At 39.8% G+C, this 23,677-nt stretch overlaps 1 protein-coding gene across 1 annotated transcript in view; it reads right to left on the bottom strand.

The window, feature by feature from the left end:
- Positions 1-1,478: 1,478 nt before the first annotated feature.
- The window catches only part of efl1 (elongation factor like GTPase 1), a 96,519-nt gene continuing 74,320 nt past the window's right edge, over positions 1,479-23,677 (bottom strand). The window contains exons 18-23 of the mRNA XM_080502033.1: positions 23,140-23,269; positions 22,704-22,830; positions 21,554-21,758; positions 19,032-19,501; positions 14,576-14,760; positions 1,479-2,177 (exon numbers count right to left, since the gene is read on the bottom strand). Of these exons, the coding sequence (XP_080358159.1) occupies positions 1,989-2,177; positions 14,576-14,760; positions 19,032-19,501; positions 21,554-21,758; positions 22,704-22,830; positions 23,140-23,269 (1,306 nt within the window). The 3' untranslated portion in view covers positions 1,479-1,988. The remainder of the gene's footprint in view (positions 2,178-14,575; positions 14,761-19,031; positions 19,502-21,553; positions 21,759-22,703; positions 22,831-23,139; positions 23,270-23,677) is intronic.

Here is a 23,677-nt window from a genome sequence, read left to right as displayed (position 1 = left end):
AATATTTTAATTGTCTGAAATAAAGAAAAAACTAAACTTAATTAAATTTTGTATTCTTTTTGCTTTTGTAGCCAATTTTTGCCTTTTTTTTCCCCCCAATGGATTTTTCCCACTGGAGCCATTTTAATTACTTTATCCATTTAGCTAATATATAGCCGCTTTACATTTCCCAATCGTTAGTTTTAGATATACTAACAATTTTAATCTTTGACATGTTTTTTGTTTTTTAACCATTGCCATTTTAGCCCCTTTACCTGTATTATTATTTTCTTAGTAGTTTAGGACAGTTCATCTATTTTTAGCACTTCCATCTGTTTTGCCATCTTTAGATGCTTCCAATCAAGAGATCAGACTATTAAAAAAAAATAGGTTTGTATGCACATAAAAGAAAAATGAAGCCAAAAAACTTTTTTTTACTAATACTGTTCTTTTGAGTGTAATATACATCTATTATTCACTTATTCTGTGCAATAACATCATGTCTGGTATATCACCAGTCAATACCAACATTACTTTTGTAAGAATGTAAATTTCCCAATTGTAAGACAATCATCTTGTCTTATTTACATAGAATTCTCTGAACATTTCATGGAGCCAGATGAAGTCACCTAAAGTTCCCTGACCAGAAATCAAAGCCACAGTGAGGGCGCTGGATCCCGAGAAGTGGAGTGGTTGGCACTCTTTCATCACAGTGAGAAGGTTGTGGTTTGGAGTCTTGTGCAGTTTGCATCTACTTCATGGGTTTTCTTCAGAGAGCCCTTCTATGTAACAACAGTCAAATATTATGCCTCTGGGTTTGAGAGGTGCATCTGCATTACCCATAAGTGCGAAATTCCATGTGAAATCTTCTAGTCAGCAGTCTGTTTTACTGCATCACTGTACTTTTGTCTGAAGAGGCTGGAGATAAGATCATCAGTACAGCGACAAGTAAACGTAGAAGAAATTAACAAGCTCCTTGGGCATTAACAAATTAAAAATTGAATAGTATTTAAATACATTTTCTATTTCATTCCACATGTTTACATTCACTCAGCGGGATAGTTGGTACTTTTGTTCTAATTCTTTAAAGTCTGACAAAGATTTGGTTTTGGTTCAAACTTAAACTGGGCGAGGCTGCTGTATTCATGTCCGCTGGCTTCATTTCTCATTAATATTTCACACCCCTTCAGTCTTTAAAGAGGAAATCCACAAGGATGCTTGTGAGAAATGGTGTGGAACACAAAATGTCACTATGCAGACAAACCTTGATGTTTTTTTTCTATCAAACCCAAAGTACATCACAACTTGTTGTCATAATTCAATAAATTCAATCATATTTCAGGATATAAGCTAAACTTGCACTGAAATATAAAAGCTTTTTTTCCCATTTTCAGTAGATTCCAGTCAGAAAGCAGCCAAATGTATTTCAATAAAGTTCTGTTTATTGAAGGAGGAACACCTCATTAAACCTGATCCAACTCACTTCTCCTGATATAAAAATCAACAGTAAATAAACATTGCTCGACTTTACTATACCTCTCGGCATGTCTGGAGTTTACCTCATGTTTTATGACAAACACAAACATGTATTGTGACAAACACAAACAATTAAAATATATTTTATTTTTCTCATCTCATCAAACCTCATGACTCACAGAAGACTACAAAAGTAAAAAAACTACTTTTGTGCTGCACTCAATCTTCATCACATCAGACTCTCAGTCAATGGTTGAAACAGAAACAAAGAGTGTGTGGAACACATCACACAACAGCAAACCTGGAGGGGAAAGAAGCTGCTTATACACTCATTTTCATAGAGGACAGGCTCCTTCTGATTCCATCTGGAATTCATTCCATGGTCTTCTGCTATACACAAGCACAATTTATCTGTTAGGAGCAAAAAACAACAACAATTTAACTGCATTATATTCTGGAAACAAATGTAAAAAATGCATCCAATTGATCCAAATGCCTGAAAACCTGAACAGGAAGTGCACTTTGCTTCTCGTCTACTTGTTCTTGCCGAGTGTCCTCTGTTTCTCTGCATGCTCCACTATCTTCTCCTCCACATAAAGCCCTTTGCGGCGGCGGACAGCGTTCATGTATTTGAGCGCCTGGTTTGCCGAGTCAGCCTTTTCCCCAAAGTGCAGATATTCCTCTTCTGTGGTGGGGACCCAGTACGGATCACTGCTGATCACCTGGAGCGCAGAGAAAAAGAGAGGGAGTCGAATAAAGAGAGGAAACTTCTCTGCAACAGCACATTGACATTGAGTTTATCTCTGTATGAGCACAATGAAATACCTGTTGTTTTAGGGTTTTGTTTTCTTTGTATAAATGGTTTGTTTTGGACGACTTGGATAATATGAGTCATGGACTCTCAGTGGAAGGAAAAAAAAAAGTCGAGCTCAATAAGGAAACTGCAGTAAGTGTGTGGAAGACAAAACCATACACTCTGATGGCTTCTAGTGCAATACGAGTGTGTGCAATTAACGCTGCATGTACAATAGCGGGCTGCAACGAGAGTACGCGTAAGGCGACGGGCTGCGGTACGTGTGTGTTATGTCAGTGTAAAATGTAAAGTAACAACTGCGGTGGGAGTCTGTGTAAGATAAAGGGCTGCAGTACGAGTGCGCATGAGGCGACGGGCTGCAGCACGAGTGTGTGTAAGGTGACGGTACACGTTAGGTAAGGTTCTCCAGTGGGAGTATGTGTAAGAGAATGAGCTGCTGTATGAATGCATGAGGACAGTGTGTGAGATAATAGCACATATACAAGGAGGGTGTATGGCACAATGTTGCAAGGAGAGAAAACAGGCTGTAGTACGAGTGTGTAAGGTAACATGTGAGGTGTTGTTCTTTCGTACATGTTTAGTGAGTGTGAGGTAGTGCCGTGTGAGTGTGTCTCATTTAATATGTGAGACAACAGGCTGCAGCAAAAGTGCACGTGAGGTAAGAGAGATGGTGGAAGTTTGTGCAAGGTAACAGGAGTGAATATGTGTGGAATGTGAATGTGTACGGTTATAAGTTAATATCCGATGCTGTATGGTGCACAAGGGAGATTCTCGACTGCAGGACAAGTGCATGTCAGGTAACTGACTGCAGCAGGAGTGTGTGCGAGGTAACTGTGTGTGGGTGTGTGTGTGTGTGTGTGAGAGAGGAATTTCACTGGCTGCAGTGTTTGCATAGAAGAGAGTGAGAGTGTGTGTATGGTAACATGGATGCATGTGGAGCAGCAGGCGGTCGTCTTTTGTCGAAACCGCTAATTAAGCTTCGGTAGGAATATTTCACCATTTTTCTGGAGACTGAAAAGTCAATCCATATCGAGTCTGGGCAGGTTTAGTGTGGTCATATAGTTCAACTCATTTACCTAAAATGTTACCAAGTTATGTCCAAAATATGCAAAAACATAACATTGTGTTAGGTAAAGCTGCTTTTGAACCCGACTGGAGCAGAGTGACATCCTGCTTCATCCTCAGTGTTTCTGCTTCTCCAGGTGACTTGTGTCTGTCTCCCTCTCATATCAATTTGAGACGCGCAAATGAAATTTTTTTTACCAGCTGCTTATAAATTCATAAATCCAGCGTCTTAAGACGTCATTTTTGTCATTATTGATTTCCCAGTTTCGATACTACAACCACACAATTCTGAATACGAAGTAAACACCAAGCATGAAAAAAGAGACAGAGAAACTATACATTCAGTGAGTATAGATCCTTTTACACTTTTTTCATCAGTTTAGTGTCCCGATTCATTAAATATGATCCAATAATCAATTTGAGTGCTTATAGCTACAGAAGATTGACACGGTTCAAATATGTCAGTGAACAAAACAACTCACAGAAACAGGCACACAAAAACAGAGACACAATTCAAACTGACACGCACACATTCAGAAATAATAACACACGGTGAACAAGCAGAGACTTACTCGCACACACACACACACACATACAGAAGGTGACGCACGTACACAGTTTCAACTATTAGTGTGACCTTAAAACATGTCTTAATTTGAAAAATACAGAAAAATTTCTCATGGTGACCTCCATCTTTGTCCCCGCAGTGATACAAGGTCCCTGTGGGGGAGATCACATCCACACCAGAACAAGGCCACAGAGCACACACACACACACACACACGCACGTACGTTACAATTACAGTAGCAGCACGCAGGCGGCCGGGTCCTGCACCTGTCTCTGGTTACACTGGACAGATGGCAGAGAGCGAGCTCCAACAACGGGTGAATTGCAAAAGACAACACGCACACACACACACACACACACACACACACACACACACACACACACACACACACACACACACACACACACACACACACACACACACACACACACACACACACACACACACACACACACACACACACACGAGAGCAGCATATGCCGGCGCACAATGGCGTTCAGCGGGGGGTACAGAGGATCGGGGTGTCCTGCAGCCGTCGAACGCCTCACCGAGTAGCTGACTAAATGCTGCTGAATGCACAATGTCAGGCAGAAAGAGACTCTCCATCTTACGCCGTCTCACATTGTTCAGGAGGAAAGTTTGAAAAAAAAAAAGTTTGGGAACTCAAACAAAAAAAGGGAGTTACAGCGATGTAAACTTTTACTGGATGTTAGAAAAGTCTGAGGAACTGGGAGTTTTCAAGATGAGAAAACTACGTGTCGTACCAAATCCACGTCAATCAAAAAGGCCAAAACGTGCGCTAAAGTCATCTATGACATGTACAAATAGTCGGCAAGACATTTTTAAGACAAGCTGTTAAGCTCTTAAGTCCTGTCTCAGCTTGACACAGCACGCTCTTCATCACATGTTAGTGTGAAGGTAAACACGGGCGTGTGTGCTTTTTAAGTGAGAGTTTGCACATGTGACTGTGTTTTCCCCCCGTCACAAACAGTTTGCCTCCAGAGTTTGTCAGACCCCTGAAGTGTTGATTGTTTCAAAGAGTCAAGAGTGAATGTTAAGGAGAGGAAATGCGTCACATTAATGAGAAGATACAGAAATGTACTGTAGTTCTGTGAGGCTCAGATGTGTATGTTTAAGCAGTAATAACTGTTGGGAACTGCAAATGTGTTAAAACTCCTCTAATATCACAATTTCTCTCTCCATGAATCACATTGCTATAATGTAAATAACTACATTTTGAAGTGAAGATGTGTTCTCAGGTTAGACGAAGGCGAATGTTCAGATAAAAGTTCAGTAAATCATGCTTGAACGTGAGAAATTCTACAGGAAATGGATGGAAGTCAATGTAAAGCCTGTGTGTATGTGCACTTGTGTTTTTCTTACAATATGGAAACTTAAATGTTTTCACACAGCCATGTTGAGTTTCTGTGACTAAAATCATTATACTTTGAGGTGAAAATATGTTCAAGATTAAATTTGCATTGGCTTAGTCAGAGGCGAGGGAATAATGTTTGTAATCCAGTGTGTGTGTTTGAGAATGACGTTTTACACAAACACTTCACTCTGAAAACCTGTACTCTGCACCGACACACCTGATCCCTTCAGGCGCGGAGCAGAAGTCACACTTGAAGATTAGAACAAGTTAACAGGATGGATGTAGATTGAAATCTGTGTACAGTCACTACAGACCTCTGTTTTCATCATGTAAATCTGTAAATCTGTGATGCAGTTTACTGATCGATGAATAATGATTGATTGATTTCAATATAACCTTGTTGGAGGTATTTAAACACGACACCTGTGTTATGAGACCATGTGACAAGACAACATGAGCTTTAATATGAAAAGTATGGCTAAAAGCACAGGGATCGGTCGTGAAATCGCACAGAACTTGTTGACGAGTGTTTAGTTTTCGGTCTTAATGCGGAATTTTGCACAAAGATTGGCAGTGACGCTGTGAATTTTAGCTTCGGGTGTTTTGGGAAGTCTACAAAAGGAGTCTCTCTGTTGTTGAATTGTGGAGAAGACAAGTGTGTTGGCCTGAGTATATGCACACCAGAGCGACAGTGGCAAGTTTTGTGCAGCTCAGGCTATAAACTTAAGCTCAGATTTCTTGTAAATGTGTTTTGCCTTCGTGCAGAAAGTTTGTAATAAAGGGCTGAGTTTGAGCAACAAGCTGCAGTGTGCAGAACATCCAGCATCCAGAATCTCCCAGCGAGAAATATTCAGCGTTTTAACTGAAGGTTCTCTTCCACGGTCCGGAAGGAGGCAACACCAGTGTAATGCAGTATAATGATTAAAAACAACAAAATGATATTATCCTTCTGTTCTGTTTGTGTTTTTAATCTTCATAAAGAATATATCCGTTGAAAGTTACCAGGAAAATGAGTGTAAATTAACATGTGAACAAACTATATGACCCAAAAAAATTAGAAATCACAAGCGTAACAACATTTTGTCCCTGTAGTTCACTAACTAAATATCCAGCTTTACATGGTGGCAGATCTATTTTGTCGGATAATTAATGTGCTATCATTCATAAAGCTAATTGGCGGCTGAAGCGAGCAGATTTGTTGAGTAACTGCATGTTTCTCCCGATCTGCAGAGAGCAATGAGACGGCTGGGGTCTGCAGACACGCGGGAGAGCCAATAATTGTTGAAATAAGGGGTTAATAGTGCACATTTTAGGACGGTCTCTCCCAGAAGGCATTCACAGCTTTCTAATTGCTTGTTAGCCGTGTGAAGAATGAGAAAAATGGGGACCTGGGAGATTTCAGTCCTGGCTTGTTTTGTTCTCGTGCTTGCATCGATACACAGTGTTGGCTATACTGAAGCTTATGTGGAAGATACAAATTCTTTAAAAAAAAAAAATCACTTCTGTAATTTGGCCTGCTCTGCCTTTGTTACTTTAGATTTTTTTCCACCCGTTTTAGTTCATTGTACTATTGGATTGAGTCTTTTTTTTAAATGTATTTATCTAAGGCAGGGGTGTCCAAGCTCGGTCCTCGAGGGCCCCTGTCCTGCAGGGTTTAGCTCTCCCAGTTGCAACACACCTGATTGCAATGAGACACTCGTTATTGGGCTTTTTCACAGCCGTGGTGATGACATCATCACTAGATTCAGGTATGCTGAAGCAGGGAGAGTCGAAAACATGCAGGACAGTGGCCCTCGGGGACGAGCGCTGGGCTCCCCTGTTCTAAGCAAATCTGTGTCACGGCTCTGGTGTTGTGTCCTGCCTTCCTTATATTTAGTCCTCACGTGCTCGTCCTTGATCTTCTGATTGTTACCAGCTGTGTCTCATTACTCCCCTCGCCCAGTGTGTAAACGTGCAGTCCTCAAAATTGGAAGTTTGGCAAGTTTTTATACTGATCGGAACAAATGATAAAGGTCTGTCTGGCTCTGTTTACCGGCTTCTGCCCTTGTTGTCGTAGCTGTGAATCCTGCTCCCTGCTCAGTTTGCATTGGATTATTTTACCTGTTCTTCTGACCAAGAATAAACCACACAAACCTAAATCAATTACAGGAAAATGTTGAGGGACAATGAAATCTAATGAGTTCTATACATTGATTTGATTTCAGTTAGTTCTGACAGAAGAGAGACATTCGATGTGTAGATATTTAACTTAGCAGCATTTTTAGGAAGTTTCAAAACAAAAAAAGAAGAACTTCTGCTGCGCTTCGACTGCTCACCGCTGCAGGCTAGCTGTGAAAACGATGGGCTAAATAAGAAGTAATCCCTCTCAGGCAGGGGTGTTAAACATAAGGCACAAAAGTGGCTCCAATCTGGCCAAACCAGTAACAAATTGTAAAGAAAATGCAATTTGGTGACGCTGTCATGAACGCTAGCGACCTCGTTATCACACTGGCCTCAAAGCCATGCTGTCAGGGTGAGTTTGTTAAAACACCCATAATGCAACAGCTGCAGGGGAATTTTTTTTCTCCCCCCAGACATTTCACTATATTTTGCAACAGAAGGTTTCATTCAAATTGGTTTTATGTTGAGACTGTTGTCATTTTCAGTAGTCATTGTTTGCTTTTGTCAATGTTTTCAGTGCGTACACTCTGGACCACCACAAAGAAGCTCAAGATGAAATCCAGCTGTATGTGGCAACGAAAACTAAATTGTGTTTGACATCTTTGATCTAAGAGGATCAATAAAGTAGAGTTGGGCACCCCTGAAAAAGACCGTTTTCTAAATGCACCGCACTCACTCTCCATGTAAACAGGGGACATTCTTCAATGTAGTTCTGCACATGTGCAACAGGATCTTGGTAGATCAACAATAACGAATGTTTGTACTGATGAATTGAACAGTCCTCCAATAAAAAGGTACGATTAATTACAACATAATTTGGACAACATGCAGAGTCATTCTTTAAACATATAAGATACTGACTGGGCTTATACCACAAAAAGAAACCGTTTAAAGGTCTTTGAATGTTTAAATTGTTCTGTTCTCTGCATGCTTCAAACTCCTGGCCTGGCATGTAAACTACAGTGTTCCTACCATATGAAACTTCTTCTTTTTTTTTAAACAAACAGAATAGTTTCCAGTAAATCATGTAAAATGAGCCTGGGTCGCTGAAGTTAAGCAGTGTCTGTTAAATTAACTGGTTTGTCAAAGCAGTTTGTTCACTCTGGTTTCAAATGTTTATTTCTAAGAAGTGGACAATAACATTGCTGCATTTTTAAAACCGCAGACATCCTCTGGTTTTTCAACTTCACTAAAACACCGCACAGCTGTATCACTCCGCTCGCCTCTCGGGTTTACTTGAAATACAAAAATACAGATAAATAATCCAAAGGAACTAAAACTCATATTGATGAAGAAAACGTTTTGTCACGTTGAGCCACAGTAACAAGCGGCGACACTGTGACTGTTGGCAAAAACAAAACTGCTGTCAACTAATAAACGAAATTAATTCTTGTCTAAAAGCAACATCACACTCGTACTGAATATCAACAGCTGTAATGATCTTTTATGGCTGAATCACACAAGATTTACAACAACTTTCTCTAATGTGATATGACTTAAACTAAGCGTTTACAAGACGTGCACACATCAGGACTGGGAAACACTAAAATGTGACAGTGGAAATAAATATTGACGATGTGATTCCTGGAGCCTCGTCGTGGTCCTGAAGACTCTGTCCTGCATGTTTTATGATCAGGACCAACATCGGAGCCCACTGATGTGGTGATTAGTGAGACAGTCATATGATAATAGTTATAATCTCTCACAGTCAAAAACATGCATTTGAAATTAGATGGTGAGTCAAATTTTTTGCTCCCATCTATGAATATGCGTTTTTGACTGTTTCTTTGTGTTTGGATGGATGATATGATTCCTTTAAGACCAGTTATATCTTAATTTTCCCACCATTTGTGCTTAAAATAAGAACTAAAACAAAAACTTTCAGGGAACGTTTTAATATGATTTTTCCCCCCTGAAACTTCTAGATTGTATTCATGTTGGTTTGAGATTATTTTAAATGTCATTAAATCTATTTTTAATCTATTTTTAATTTAAGTGCCTGAAAAGTTCTAATGTTGTAAACACTAGAAACCTAACCCTAACCCTACTATTATATATATATATATATATATATATATATATATATATATATATATATATATATATATATATATATATATATATATTAGTAGTATTAGGTAGTAGTATTCTTTCAGGCTTATTCAGTACTCATTTTAGTACAGAATTGTATAAAAATGAAATTGAATCATTTGAAACTAAGATTCGAGCTTTGAATGCCTGATTTCCAACGATACGTTCATAAAAGAGGTTTCATTTGCTCATTTTGCTGAATCCTATTAACTACTGACCCACTTACATCGACAATGGAACCGGGTTAGAAGTTGAGTAAAGGCGCAACAGTCGCCCATATGCAGAGAGGAGCAGCACTGTCAGGCAGATGCTCTGAATGATCAATACAACACTGGCTCACACCATTCTCCAGTCTATAGCGCAACAAAAGCTCCATTCTGATGGAAATCTAATGTAAACGTCCCCACAGGAGCCGATAACCCTCCAGTTACACAACAATGCAACGCTCAGAACCGTCCCGGCCTGCCACGGCGCTCATTCATATGTTAATCCCATATTCCCGTTCCATATCAAATCGCTGTCAGGAAGAAATGCTGACATCAGCACTGAGCAGCAGGAGAGTCCTGAAGCGGAGAGGGCCGGCCCACCGCAGGGGGGCTCAGCGCAAACTCTTTGTGAGGTAGCGTCTGCACATAAATGAAATCAGACAGACAACTTCTAATGAGGCAAAGACAATGGAGGCGACACAATGTGCCTGCTGGATGCAGTTATGTGTATGTGTTCAGAGGAGCACAGCGATGGGCCGGGGGCGTCAACGTGGCCAGAAAGGTCACGGTCGTCCAAAGGCCCTATAGATCGTCTATATAGGCGGGGTCGCAGCTTCATGGGGTTTTGTCATGAGGACTTTCTGGCATCAGACAGACAGACTTACACAACCATCCATCCACACACTTTCAGATTTCTGACTCAAATACGTGAAATACAACCTAAAATAATCCCTGAAATGTGAGCATACACCCATCACAGTATCATCTCTGTCCATCTTACTGCGAGAAATTAAACACAAACTCACGAGCTAATGAACTTTTTGTATACTTCAAACCAAAAGCTGGTGAGATAGATTTTCAGCGTTTCTGAGGTTTCTATGTAAATGAACATTGTTTTAAAAACACATTGTAAATTCAGAACTTTTCAGAAATGAAAATACACAAAAAGTTAAAATTTCACTTTAAACATTGTCACACAAACGGAGCCGAGATGTGTTTTGTTTGTCCAGTTTCATAAAACAGAAAAGAGTCAACTGGAAAATGAACAGATATATTCACTGCTCTCTAAAAAAGCAACCTCCAAAAACTCAGAGCAGACTGCCATTCAAACAGAAATGTCTAAAATCAACAGAAAACATAAAACCCCATATTTTAAGTATGAACATTTGGAATTTTATCTACAGCTCTGAGTCAGTGTGGGGATTTAACTCAGGTTCATCACACTTTGATTTCCTCAGTATTTCAAGGTTTTAAAAGAAGCTTTTGTTTAAATATTTTAAAAGTGTTCAGGTTCTTCAAAAAGCCCAAGCAGCTTTGGATTTTTTTCCCCATCAATGATGACTGAACTAGACGTCGGAGAGAAGTGGTTGTTTTCACAACTTCTGTATAAATGCTCTGATTTAAAGGAAAACACTCAACTAGAAAGGACACCTAAACTAAAAACACAACAGAACAAAAGCACAAAATAACTGTATCCATCCTGTTGTTGTGTGGTATTTGATATACTGAGTTTAACTTGTGTCATTTATAGATTCAAACACCTTTAAAACTATTGGATTCAGGTTTGGGTTTCCTAACCTAATTGATAAAAACAACAACAAATACAACAAGCCTGTCAGACTTGAATAATATTATGCAGTAAACCATCTTCTGAGTTATGTTGCTGTAGGTTTATATTGTTTGGGAAACTTGATTGTTTGTGCCGTAAATCAAACTGTGTGTGGACATTCCCTCCTTTGACGACGTCCTTAATGATAGTCAAAATTCTAAATCCTCAACTTCAGAATGATTCTTGAAAATATTCCAAATTGAATCAATAAACCTTTTTAACTGCATGGTTTAAATGATCACTGAATGAACATGAAAAAAACATGTAATGCTTCGATTCCTATGCTTTTGTATTAGACTGGATATTTAAAATCATTTCGGGAATCAAATTGACTTTCACGAGTGTGCCTGAGAAGATTTCAAGCCCAATATTACTCTTTAAATGTAACCACCTAAAAGAACAGACAACCATTGATGCATTCATCATCAACTTAACGCTGATGAAAATAAACTGTATCCATTTATTGAACCAGACGATCCATCTGCTGTTTCTTCAGGTTCTCTCGAGCTCTAAATCCCAAAGACAAAGAAAGATGAAAAGTACGACGGACCTGCATGTGTTTACTGCTCCTGTAATTCAATAACAGCAGGCAGCTCATACAAAAGAAGCATTTTTATCGAGACAATTTTATTAACCAGCCTCAGACATGTTATTTTTGCTTTTGCTTTTATTTAGCCTGCTGGTTTTGAACAGAATCTCCTGCTCTTAATATATAGGTCTTGATTTTAGCTATACAATCTCTTTTTTTCTTTCATATTTGTGACTGTTTACACTTCAGTTTTTAGCTAATTTTATATAGAAACAAATGAAGCTCCACCTTTAAAACAAATAATAAACAATAATATCAACTTTGTGAGTCCATGTCTACCTTCTTGACTGTCGAGGTAAAAATAGCTGATCTCTTGTTGAAGTTGAGTCAGATGTGTTAAGTGCTCTGATTGCAGGATTAGTTTCACTGTATTTCTTCCACGACATTCAACCGTCAGGTCTCGACCCCACTGCGATCAGTGCAGTGTTTTGAACAGAGACAGTGACACGGCTGTGAGTGACGTGCGCAACGGCGGAGAATCGGCTCTCCCTCTTTGCAGACGACTTGACCCGTTACACTAACTGACACTGAGCATATGGCCTGCAGGACGTTGAGACGCGTGCGTGCGGGAGCCAGCCAAGCGGCAGGTAGAGCTGCTCCAACGCACATGTCGTCTGTGGCAGCTTTGATTCCAGCTCCCCCGAGGGAAGAGTCTCATTAACCAGACGGCCTCATTGACCTACAGCCCCACATAACCAGCTCAGTCACACTCCAGCTGCGTGTGCGCGCGCGTGTGTGTGAGTGAGAGAGTTTGCCTTTCAGTACAACGGCTTCAGAATCACACACAAAGATTGGTGGTGCCATTATTTGGTCTATTCAGATTAGTCAGGGTAGATTAATAGAAATCATGGAGAAACTATGAATCCCCACAGAATAGAAGATAGTGATCTCCGTGACAGTACAGCAGGACTGGCTGTGTCTCAGAATGAGCAGATAAGAGTCACCCTCACACCAAACTGGATTATGTAAAGCGCTTCAGGCTGACTCGTTCTGGAAGAATGTCAGATGAACACACTGAACCAAAATGGAGCTCTTTGGTTTTTTTAAAGGCTAGAAAACTTACTGGTGGGGGCACCATCATGCTGTGGGGCTGGCCTTGTGACCATTAGTGAGGAGCAGGTCAATAAAATATTGACACTTCTAACATTATGCTTTTTAGTTTTTAAGGCAATTCTCATGTTAAAATATCAATATTTCCATTGCAGTTAACAATTTTTGTGTTTTTTCATGTAATCAGAATTTGATCACAGCGTGTCAGTCCGACTTCCTGCTGATTGGTATAACTACTTCTTCCACGAGTGATTAGGGACATGAATATGGTTGTATAAATGCAATAAAATATCCTTAAGACGGTCAAGTCAGAGGCTCGGAACGTAAGACGGAACACTCGTCGCATCGGTGTCTTGTTTGTAACGAGTTAATCTGGAGGTTCTTGGTCCGCTACTTTCTTAAACCTAAGCAGGAAGCTCTTTTATCTGACTTTTGACACATATTTTTGAACTGACAGTCATTATGTCATTGTGTTCAATACTGATTTCAATTCTAATTTTATCCATCATTTCAAGGAAATTTCATCCACTTGACAAGGCGCTGGTTACTTCCTGAGCCCCACACGCTGCACAGATTAGTCACCAGTGAGTCAAATTTAACTCACTTTTTTACTTAATCTATTGTATCTACCTGGACTATATGGGTTGAACGTGTAAAACCTGTAAAGAAAAATAAGGTTTCTGGGAAACAAAGTGTGGAAGCACAAAATTAATTCTGGTTATTTTGGTTTAGGTTTATGATTTATTACTTTCATTATATATTCTCATTCTCATAATTATGTTTTGCTTCTCTAATTTAATCCATCTTCCAAAATGTATAAAATCTTTTCACAGACAAATGCTGGACACACAATTATGATTGCATTCTGACTAATATACCTGCACATAAGAATAACTGAAAAAGACACCTCTTCCTTACATATAAAAGAAATGCCATAATCATAAGACATTTGTTTTAGCAAATAACAATGACAGCAGGTCACACAGCACTGTCATCTAAAAAGACTTGAAGAGCTTCTATGGTTGAAAGAAACGGCTTAACTTCACCCCATAAATTAACTAAGGAAAGTCCCAAACCACCTCCTGCTTATTGCTGCCATTGATTGTGTCGAGTGGAGCACAACAGAGTTCGAAACAACCTATTTTCCTCTTTTTGCTGAATTGCAAGGCAGCTGTTCTCCATCAGGACCTGGCAATTTGCTTTGGTAGAAAATTGTAACTCGGAGAAAGTTTTTCATTCCTAAGAAAGACTAAGGCCCACCGCGCCACATAAGTTATTCAAATATGGCTCGAGCCATCTATCTAAATTCAATATCGCTTTATTTAAATTGATGTCACGGAGGACTGAAGCCAATCCCGGTGTGACTATGGATGAAGGCAGGACACGTCCAGAGCAGGCCACCAATCCGTCACAGCTCAGAGATGCAATCAGCCACATTCACACCATTTCAGACTCAACAATCAGCCTCAGACGCACGTTTTTAAGACTGTGGAACGACACTGGATGACACCATGGGGCCCCTGCCTGTGTGGATGAAAATGAGCTCATGAACTACATTAATTGACGATGGAATGATTGGGAATTCATGATTACCTCCCAGTGGCTGAACACCAGCTGAGGACTCGCCAGTCCGCTCGTCCGCTTGCGGATCTCGTCCGCGAATCCAAAGCTCTCGGCGACAGGCAGAACGGCCTTGATGATGAACATGTCCGTCCCTTCCTTCATCTCCTCATGGAGGACTCGGCCCTCCCTTTTCCCCAACACACCGTATACTCGACCTGACGGGACAGACACAGCGAACACAGGGATGAGCACAGCTGGAAATAAACAACGGAACAAATGGTCCAACAGTTTGGAAATCCTCTGGAAAATAAAAGTGTGTGAGTTAGAAAACACGATTTTGTTGAGTAAACTAATGGAAGTCAAATACCGAGGTGCGATTAAAATGCAATTGATCTTGGTTGTTTATTTAAATCGAGTCGCTCTATCTATCTATCCATCTATCTATTCAAAGATAACTGATCAAAAAGCACAAACATACTTAAAGGTTATGAAAATGAGAATCTACTGATCTCAAACTTAATTCTGTTATTCATAAAATCATAAATCTGTTACTCATAGAATGTGACCATGTGGACATTTGAGGCATTGTAGTGGTTTGTTCTGATCATTTTCAATGTTTGGCGTTTCGTGTCATGTTGGAAGAAACGACTGGAAAATGTTCCATGGATGTCTTAAACTGGAAGACAAGTACAGACGTATTGACAACTAGTATTGACAAGTAAACACAACTGTGGCCTGGAGCAGATACCATCCAGAAGCAGAAAAATAAGTTTTCACTTGAGAGAAAAGCTGACTGGACCTCAACAGTTTCAGAGTAAACAAGCTAAATCCATAAATCGATGCGCACCTTTAAATCAGCCGCCACGAGTGGAGGCGTGTTGGCTTCACCTCAAACAGTCAGAAACGTTCTTCAGCATCGCTTCACTCACTCAACCTGCTCTTATTCGGCTGACGAGGCAATTCTCATAATAACAAGCCACTGTGGTCACTAACAAGCCTGCAGATATTGTTTACCACATGTTAAATGCCATTTCAAGCCTCATTTTCATTCTAATGGCTTTCAGAGGACAACAACTCAGGGAGTGAGGTGGAGCATTAGTGCTGAGCTGTACAGGCTTTTCTTTCCATCCTACTGCTGAAATTAAGATATTTCACCTGGAAATGTGTGAAATGAAAAGTGTTTGGCTGCGATATGCAATGGTGACTGTTTATTGTGTGTGGCTACATTACATCAGATTAATGTAGCAATGATATGTGATCAAATGTGCAATTTCTGTTTACAAAATGTTGCTGTGTAAACAAAACATTTTTCTGAAACAATAACGTGAAAACAATGCATTTTCACTTTAAACACTGCAGCATAAACGGGGGCCTGAAATTAATGGTTTGTGTAACTTGTGGAAACATTACACTTGTATTGAATCAAATTTTACTTGAATAATCTACATTATGGTGTCATATTCAAGTCTACATAAAAAAATGTAAATGTTGAAGATGCAGTGTGTGAAAGGGAAATGATACTTGTAAGAAAAAAAAATATTTAGGGGTGAAAAAAATTCTCATGCACTTCAAGAAAAAAAGTCAAAAATCAATGTCAAGATGTTATAGAAGAGTGCATCAGGATTTAAAAAAATTATTTCCTCAGATTTTTTTCTTCTTCAGTGGCCCTGATACAAATCGGTGCTCGTCTATTTTCTGTTTTGTTTTAATAATAATAAAAAATAATGCATCGGTTTTATATAGAGTTTTTTTTGGCACTCAAAGACGCTTTACATTGCATTATTCATTCATTCCATATTCGATGGTGGTGAACTATGTAGGTAGCCACAGCTGCCCTGAAGCAAAGTGTCTGAAAGTGACTCATTACACCATCTTGTGGTACAATTTAGTATTGTATAACCAGAACGTTAGCCTGTAGTAGTCTGGTGAAGTTAATAAGTTTTCCTTTTTTGAATGCATTTTTTGTGCTTGATCAAATATTGAATCAAATATTAAACTATAATTGAAAAACTCATATGACTAGCTCTATCAAACCATTTTAATTAAGGCATTGGTTCAATATATGTTTTTTTCTGTGGTGATGTTTATTATATTATGACTTGAGGATTCAGGAAAGGCAAATCCATTGACTCTGCTGGCCTTCAGTCTACCTGTAATGATGTGTCTAGTTAAAATAAATTGGACATGTTTATGAGGAATCAATGCCCATAAAAACAAACCACTGCACGATTCCATCATAATTATCATTTTTTGTTTTGTTTATGCAGACACTTGTTTGAACCACACAATGCACAGTAGTGGCTGTTAGTGAGCTCCTCATTACAGACTCAATAAGAAAATGCACAAAAACAAACAAAAAAACCCAAAACACAACAACCAATTTAACACCAATAATTTGTCCTTGTTTTTCCACGGTGAGAGGAAACGCAGAGGACGTTCACATTCAGCTTATGGAGCTGCCACGGAAATAGATTCATATAAAAAAATGTTTTCTGTGGGTGATCAATGGGTGGAGATGTAACATCCCTGGGCAAATAAAAGAAAGACACATCTATACTGTGAACCTGTTAAAAATAGTCAAGTTGTATGAATGCAACGTTAAATGAAAACGGCAGAAAATCTGGAAACAATGTTTTCATGTAGGGTCACTTGTGGGTGTCGTTTGTTTTTGTAAGAAAACCACACACAACACATGCATCAGAGAACAATGTACGATAAACATTAACAACTGGAGTTCACGGACATTTGTATTGACAGACGAAAAAGTTAAATTGTTACTACGGTGACTATCAGCTATAAAACTGCCAAGTCCCAGGAGAATATGGACTGACAGTCATGACACTCTGGAGACAGGAAGCAGTGCTCGTACCGTCGTCTCCTGAGCATGTGCACAACAACTATTTACTACAGCTGTAATGTGCAGTGTTTCAAAAAAGTTGCATCTTCCCCCGTTTCCACGAAGACCGAGTCAGAATTAAAAAAAATAAAGCCGCATTTTCAGTGGATCCAAGCACTGTTGTCATGTAAACAGATGCAATGAAAGTTTGATGTTTTCACTTGAAATCATTGAGTAAATGTGACCCAGACAACTTAAATATATCTATTTCCTGTGACAATTTGTTCCCTTTGAATGAATGAAAGAGATGGTTTTACTGATCTAACTATTTTATGGATTCTTTAACATAAATTTTGAATCACAAAACCTCACTGTGCTTGTTGCTACTGCATGTGTGTGTGTGTGTGCGTGCGCGCAGACGTGTGTGTGTGTGTGTGTGTGTGTGTGACATCCGGTGTTGGTAACAGTTTGTGTAGCGAGGAGTAACAGCAAAGCGTCCAACTGGGTTATGAGCGCTGTCAGATGGATCATCAATCACAGCCTGTACTGAGTCTGATGAAGAAAGAGAATATATGAGGGCCGAGCGCAGGGAGGCTGGAGTTCAGGAGTTCAGTGGTAAAAATTTAATGAACCTGCATGATTTGAGAAAAAAAGGCTGGAAATTGAGGCTGTGTAAGTGTGAGATAGTTTAACATCTTTGCCTCCTGCCAGGACAGATGGTGGTGTGTTGAGCAGCGTTCAAACTGTGTCTGTTTTTGTGTGAATTATGAGGTAAAGGTGGCATTTCCTATTGTTTAATTTACAATGTGAAGACCTAATGAACTCTTCATTACTAAATTTTTAATTTTTATTCACGCAAGTTCAAGAGTCTTTTAAATTAAAAATAAATAAATAAATAAATCAGAAATTGCGCGCATTTTGTGCATCTTGTAGCCTCAGAGCTCAGGATTTCTGATTTACTATCTTGGTTTGTAGTCAGGAATCAGTTTAAAGTCTGTTCTTGGACCAAGTCCTTGAGTACAGAGGTTATTCTCACCAACGCTCTCCAAGTGACATCAAAGAACATAATTTCTTTGATTAATGTGAAAAAAAAAGATGATTGACCTTGTTCTTACTTTAAATCTTCTGCTCCAATTTAAATGCACAGTGCATATATTACAGGCCAAAGTAATCAGATTACGATAATGAGGGGTTGGACATATTTTGGTAATGGTAATTTACTGTGTAGTTTGTTAAATAATTATAAAAATTAGAATACAATCACATGAAAGGACTTTCATTCTGAGACTACATTTCATTGTCTTTATAGAAAATACCATAAATCCTCTGTATTTCAAGTTGTTTTGAATAAATATTAACTCAGACTTACCTGCTCACCAGATAAGCTGCTTGTTAAAAATACATAAAGTACATTTTTACTCCTTGGCTTTTGAACCAGCACACAACTTTGCTCTTGGTTTTGTTTTGTTTGACACATTTTTAGTGTCGTTTTTTGTTTGTTTGACAATAAAGTGTGTAGTTCAGTTCCTTTTCAGCTGTTGTTGTTAGCATTATAGAAACGGGGTAGAGTATTGCCTTCTCAGGACACATGTACAATTCATTGATGTCATCACACATATATTTTGAGTTTCTGACCATTTTCTCACTTACCCAGCACCTCTGCTGTTGCAAAGATCTCACAGGTGTACATGGCAGCCATCAGCCTCTGAGGCTGAGCCTGGAAGGCATGGCGGCAGGCCTCCTTCATCGCGGCGATCAGCTGGCCGGACACGGGCCCGTAACAGTCCACGAAGGCGGCTTCGGGCCTGCGCCCGGCCTGACTCGACCGCGCCTCTTCCTGGGATGCTGGTTCCTCTTCCAGGGAGTCCTGACGTTGGGGCGTGGCCGACGACTGCACCTCCCACCCCTCCACGGAGAAGCACACTCCCATCAGGGGCTCCTCGCACATGGGCCCCGACAGAGCGGCCAGCTGGAAGCCGCTGATGATGCTGTTGTCGAAGTCTCGGAGGGATGCGTTTTGAGCTGCGGCCTCGCCCGCTTTGTCCCCGCGGCTCAAGCACTGCCACACCGAGGGCCGCCGGTACGTCTCCACGCTGTTCAGCAGAATGTTTGGACCATACCTGCAAATAACACAAACACTGAGGTTAACTCTCTGAAGTGGAATGAACCAGGCATGAAATATTCTCTGACAGATCCCTGAAGACAGAACTTTACTCAATTATTCAAGTTATACAAAAGCAGCATTTTAAACAAGCAAAACTTTTCTAAACTGGCAATTTTCTTGGTAATTAAGTGCACGGAATACAAACATTTAATACTCTTTCCACCTATTAATATGTATACAAACACACATTCGAAAACAATAGGAGTTTTATAAACATATTTAATCCAACTCTTGTCCATTAGTCAATAAGATGCGTCCTGAACCTGAACACGGTCTATAATGGGGTGTTTTTCAAATTGTAATCCTGGGGGGGTGGGGGTACTACATTGAGCGCCATCTGCTCTCAGTACATCCAAACAAGTAAGCTGATAGCATGATATTCTTCAAATGGTTCAATCAATGTTTCAGTGCAGAAAATACAAACATTTAACATTTAATGCACTTTAAAACATAAATGATTAAAAAGCTCCGTCAAACAAAGTGCAATCTAACTTGTTTGTTCAGATCAAAAGCTTCATGATGTCTGCATCTTTTATCATGCAAGTTTTACAAACTCACACTCACAAGATGCACCCATGTAATAGAAATGTTGAATTTATAAAACGTGTTTTTACAGAGCATAGCTTTCGCAGTTAATTTGTTATACATCTGACCATGTAATACTTGCTGGTGAAAAGAACATTTGTTTGAGATACACGAGACCTAAGAAACAGCAGTGAAGCATCGACGCAGGACAGCAACCAACACTACAGAGTTGTAGCTGCAGGCTTCCTCTTCTTCAGAATGACGAAACTGTACCATGTGTAAAAGGAAAACGGGCTTAATTTTTTATTTTTTTTAAATAAATCATCTACTATAATAATCATCTGTATAACCGATTTCAAGTATTTCTACACACACGTTTCTATTTATTTGTATTGTAGTACATAGATTTACATGAAGAAGAATTTTAAAAAACAAAAACAAATGAAGCCCAACAAATGATCATTAATCATAAACAGTAACTATATAAACTTACCATATTTTCCGCCCTATAAGGCGCACCTAAATACCTCAAATTTTCTTAAAAGCTGCCAGTGCGCCTTATAGCCCGGTGCGCCTTATATATGGACGATTGTTCTACTCCAGGCTGCTATTTGACAGCTGAACAACTAGAAGCTTTTATTTTGACAACTCTAACTTTGCAACCGGATCTTCAGTGCGGACAAGACTCCGCACAACACCTTAATCACTCATGGTTGCACACCAACATTCTAACAAACCAAAATAAACTAGATGAAATAATTACTCCCTAAACTGGGGAACAAAAACACATAAACACAATCAACACCAAGCCCAACAACGAGCCACAATAACCTCCAACAACACAAAACATGAATTTGTCGCTGCAAGGCATGATGGGACATCATGCCTTGCAGCGACGAATTCAACCTGAGCTCCTCAGTGCAGCCGATAGAAACTCCCATAATTCATTGCAGCTGTTTGTGGTGTTTTAAATGCAATTATTGGGGGTTATATTTGGTTTGTGGTGTCGGTAATAATTGTGTTGTGTTGCGTTTTTGTTGCTTAGTTCATGTAGTTTAGTTTATTATTATTATTATTATTACCGGTAGTTGTAAGTTGTCAACCAGTAGTGAAGAAGGTTTTGTGTGTAGTCTGGTACTGGCATAGGCTGCAGGTAGGACTATCAAAATAAAGCATATGCATCTCTCTGGGTGTTAGAAGCAATGGAAAATGTAACTTAATGGCTTTGAGCTATAAATGTTGCTGTCCACTGGTCTGTTCCATGCGCCTTATAGGGCAGTGCGCCTTATATATGAATGAAGTTGTAAATTATGTCAATCAATGTAGGTGTGCCTTATAACCCGGTGCGCCTTATAGGGCAGAAAATACGGTAATTGAATTTCAATGGTAAGCATTAATATTTAGTTTACATAACTCCAGATTGTCTCTCTTTATTATTCATTACTGACTGGATCAGTCTACTCTGATGGCTTTATGAACAGACCTGCGGGGCCCAAAGGCCCAGATGCTCTCCACGGCGTTCCTCCACCTCCTCCCCTGCAGCAGGCTCTCCAGCTGGGCCTTCAGGTCGGAGATGGCCTCCTGCGTCCTGACGCTGATGTCCAAGCTCTTTCCCTCCCTGAGGGACATGTTCACCTGCTCCAGGGTGCGGATCACCTCGGAGCTGCTCTCCAGCAGACGAGTCACCTCTGACAGGAAAAACGCATTTAATTTTCAATACTGTACATCGCTACTATTCTGCTTAACAAAATCCAGAAAGAAAATGTTCCCTGTGAGCTTTTTCCTTCCTATTGCTGAAAGAGTGGATCAAACTGTGTTCAGTGCCTCGACATTACACAACTGCACATCTCTGAAAATGACAGTTTAATACCGACATCCACTTGATGAAGTGATTGTGAGAAGCGAGGGGAGGGCAAGGTTTGAACTTTCCTTTCATGTAAATCACAGCGTATTAAACAATAAATGCCTGTGACCCACTGAGAGCATGTCGTGGCTCCCACTTATGTGATTCACGGTGCAGAGGTGAAATCAGTGAGGAAGAGACGGAGCCGTGCAGCTATTCAGAACAGATACAGTTTGGCTGGTTGCTGTGGTGGGAAACACGACATTCAAGGTATTTACTTCTTTCAAAACAGAGGTTTTGGGAGTGGGACGTGAACCATCATTGAGAGTGCAAATCAGTTCTAAATGAAAGAAAATTAAAGAATATAACACAACTTGAAAGGTTGTGATTATATTTAAGTGACAATCCAGGGAACTAATATGAAGGGTTTTTCTGTTTTTGATCACACGGGCAAGGGCAAATGGCATATGTAGTACATATATCGGGCCTTTAGGGGGCGTTTACTTGAAACGGCGTTCTCTGTGAACAGGCCCTATAACTCAGGCCCCATTTACATTATATTGTCAAGTGAAAACGTGAAGCTTTTCTGAAACGAAAACACAAAAATGAAGGATCCTCGCTTGAAATGTTGTAGAAACGTTTCCAAAAGCTCCAACTTTGGAGCCATTTTCAAAACGTTGCATTATCAGTGGCTCCGAGCACAGTTGTCATGTCAATGCGACAGAAGTTTTTCATTTTTGCATTGTGTAAACTGGACCTTTGTATCCTGTTCGTTGTGTCCAGGTCTTACCTTGCGGTAGGGGCATGGCCCTCACACTCACTGTGGCCAGCCTGTTGGGGGTAGTGAGCGTGACCAGACCACTCGGGTCCACTTGTAGTGTATCGGACGAACGCGCCTGAGAGGCCTCGTCCTTCACCTGCCAAACAAACAAGGACATTTCAGAAAACTACACATATGTATTTAGAGACGATGGCAGAATTTGAACACTTGTGTTTTTTAAATCTCTGTACAATGTGGAGCTGCTGTGATGACTGTATTTCCCCATGTGGGATGAAAAAAGTCTAATCTTCTATCGCTACTTGGCACAGCTGCTGCATTTAAGTGTCCAATAGCACAAAAACAAGCGGCACAAAATGTTCATAAGGACGTCGCTGAAGCTTTCATATCTTGTTTTTTGGATAAACACCCAGCCTACACTCAATAACTAACTATGGCGATGACTCACCTGATGGATGATGGCAACTTTGTGCTGCTTGCCCAAGTCCTCGTTCACCATGTCCACTTTTGGAGGACGGATCACGGTTTCTCTGAAGGGAATGATGGGCTTGGACGCACTGATCGCTATTTTTGCAAACCTTGACAAGCAACCAATAAAATCAGTTAGTATTGTCTACATAATTCATTCTCATGAGATCAATTTGAAGACAAACATCAAAATAGGGCAAAACTTAAAAACTCCACAAAATGAAACAAATGAAAACATGCAATCTGACGGATCATAGTGTGAACCCTGTAGGCAGGGCTAAATAAAAAAATATATACTCTTGGAATCATTTAATTAAATAGTTGTTTTATGGGAACAATGAATGTTTCAAATAAGAAGTAGTTGACCACTTGTTTGAGTTGAGTAACAGCGTTCCACAATTTAAAGTCGAGTGTGTAGTTCTTTTTAAACCAAATCCAGCTCTAAGAAAATTCTAGTATGTTGATCATAGGAGAGGTACTTAAGAATCACAAAGTCCATAAACCGATCAGACCGTATT

Source organism: Blennius ocellaris, assembly GCF_963422515.1.
Source record: "Blennius ocellaris genome assembly, chromosome: 1".
In the NCBI taxonomy this organism is placed as follows: Eukaryota; Metazoa; Chordata; class Actinopteri; order Blenniiformes; family Blenniidae; genus Blennius; species Blennius ocellaris.
The sequence above is the reverse complement of the archived record's forward strand: the minus strand, read 5'-3'. Positions and strand labels throughout refer to the sequence as shown.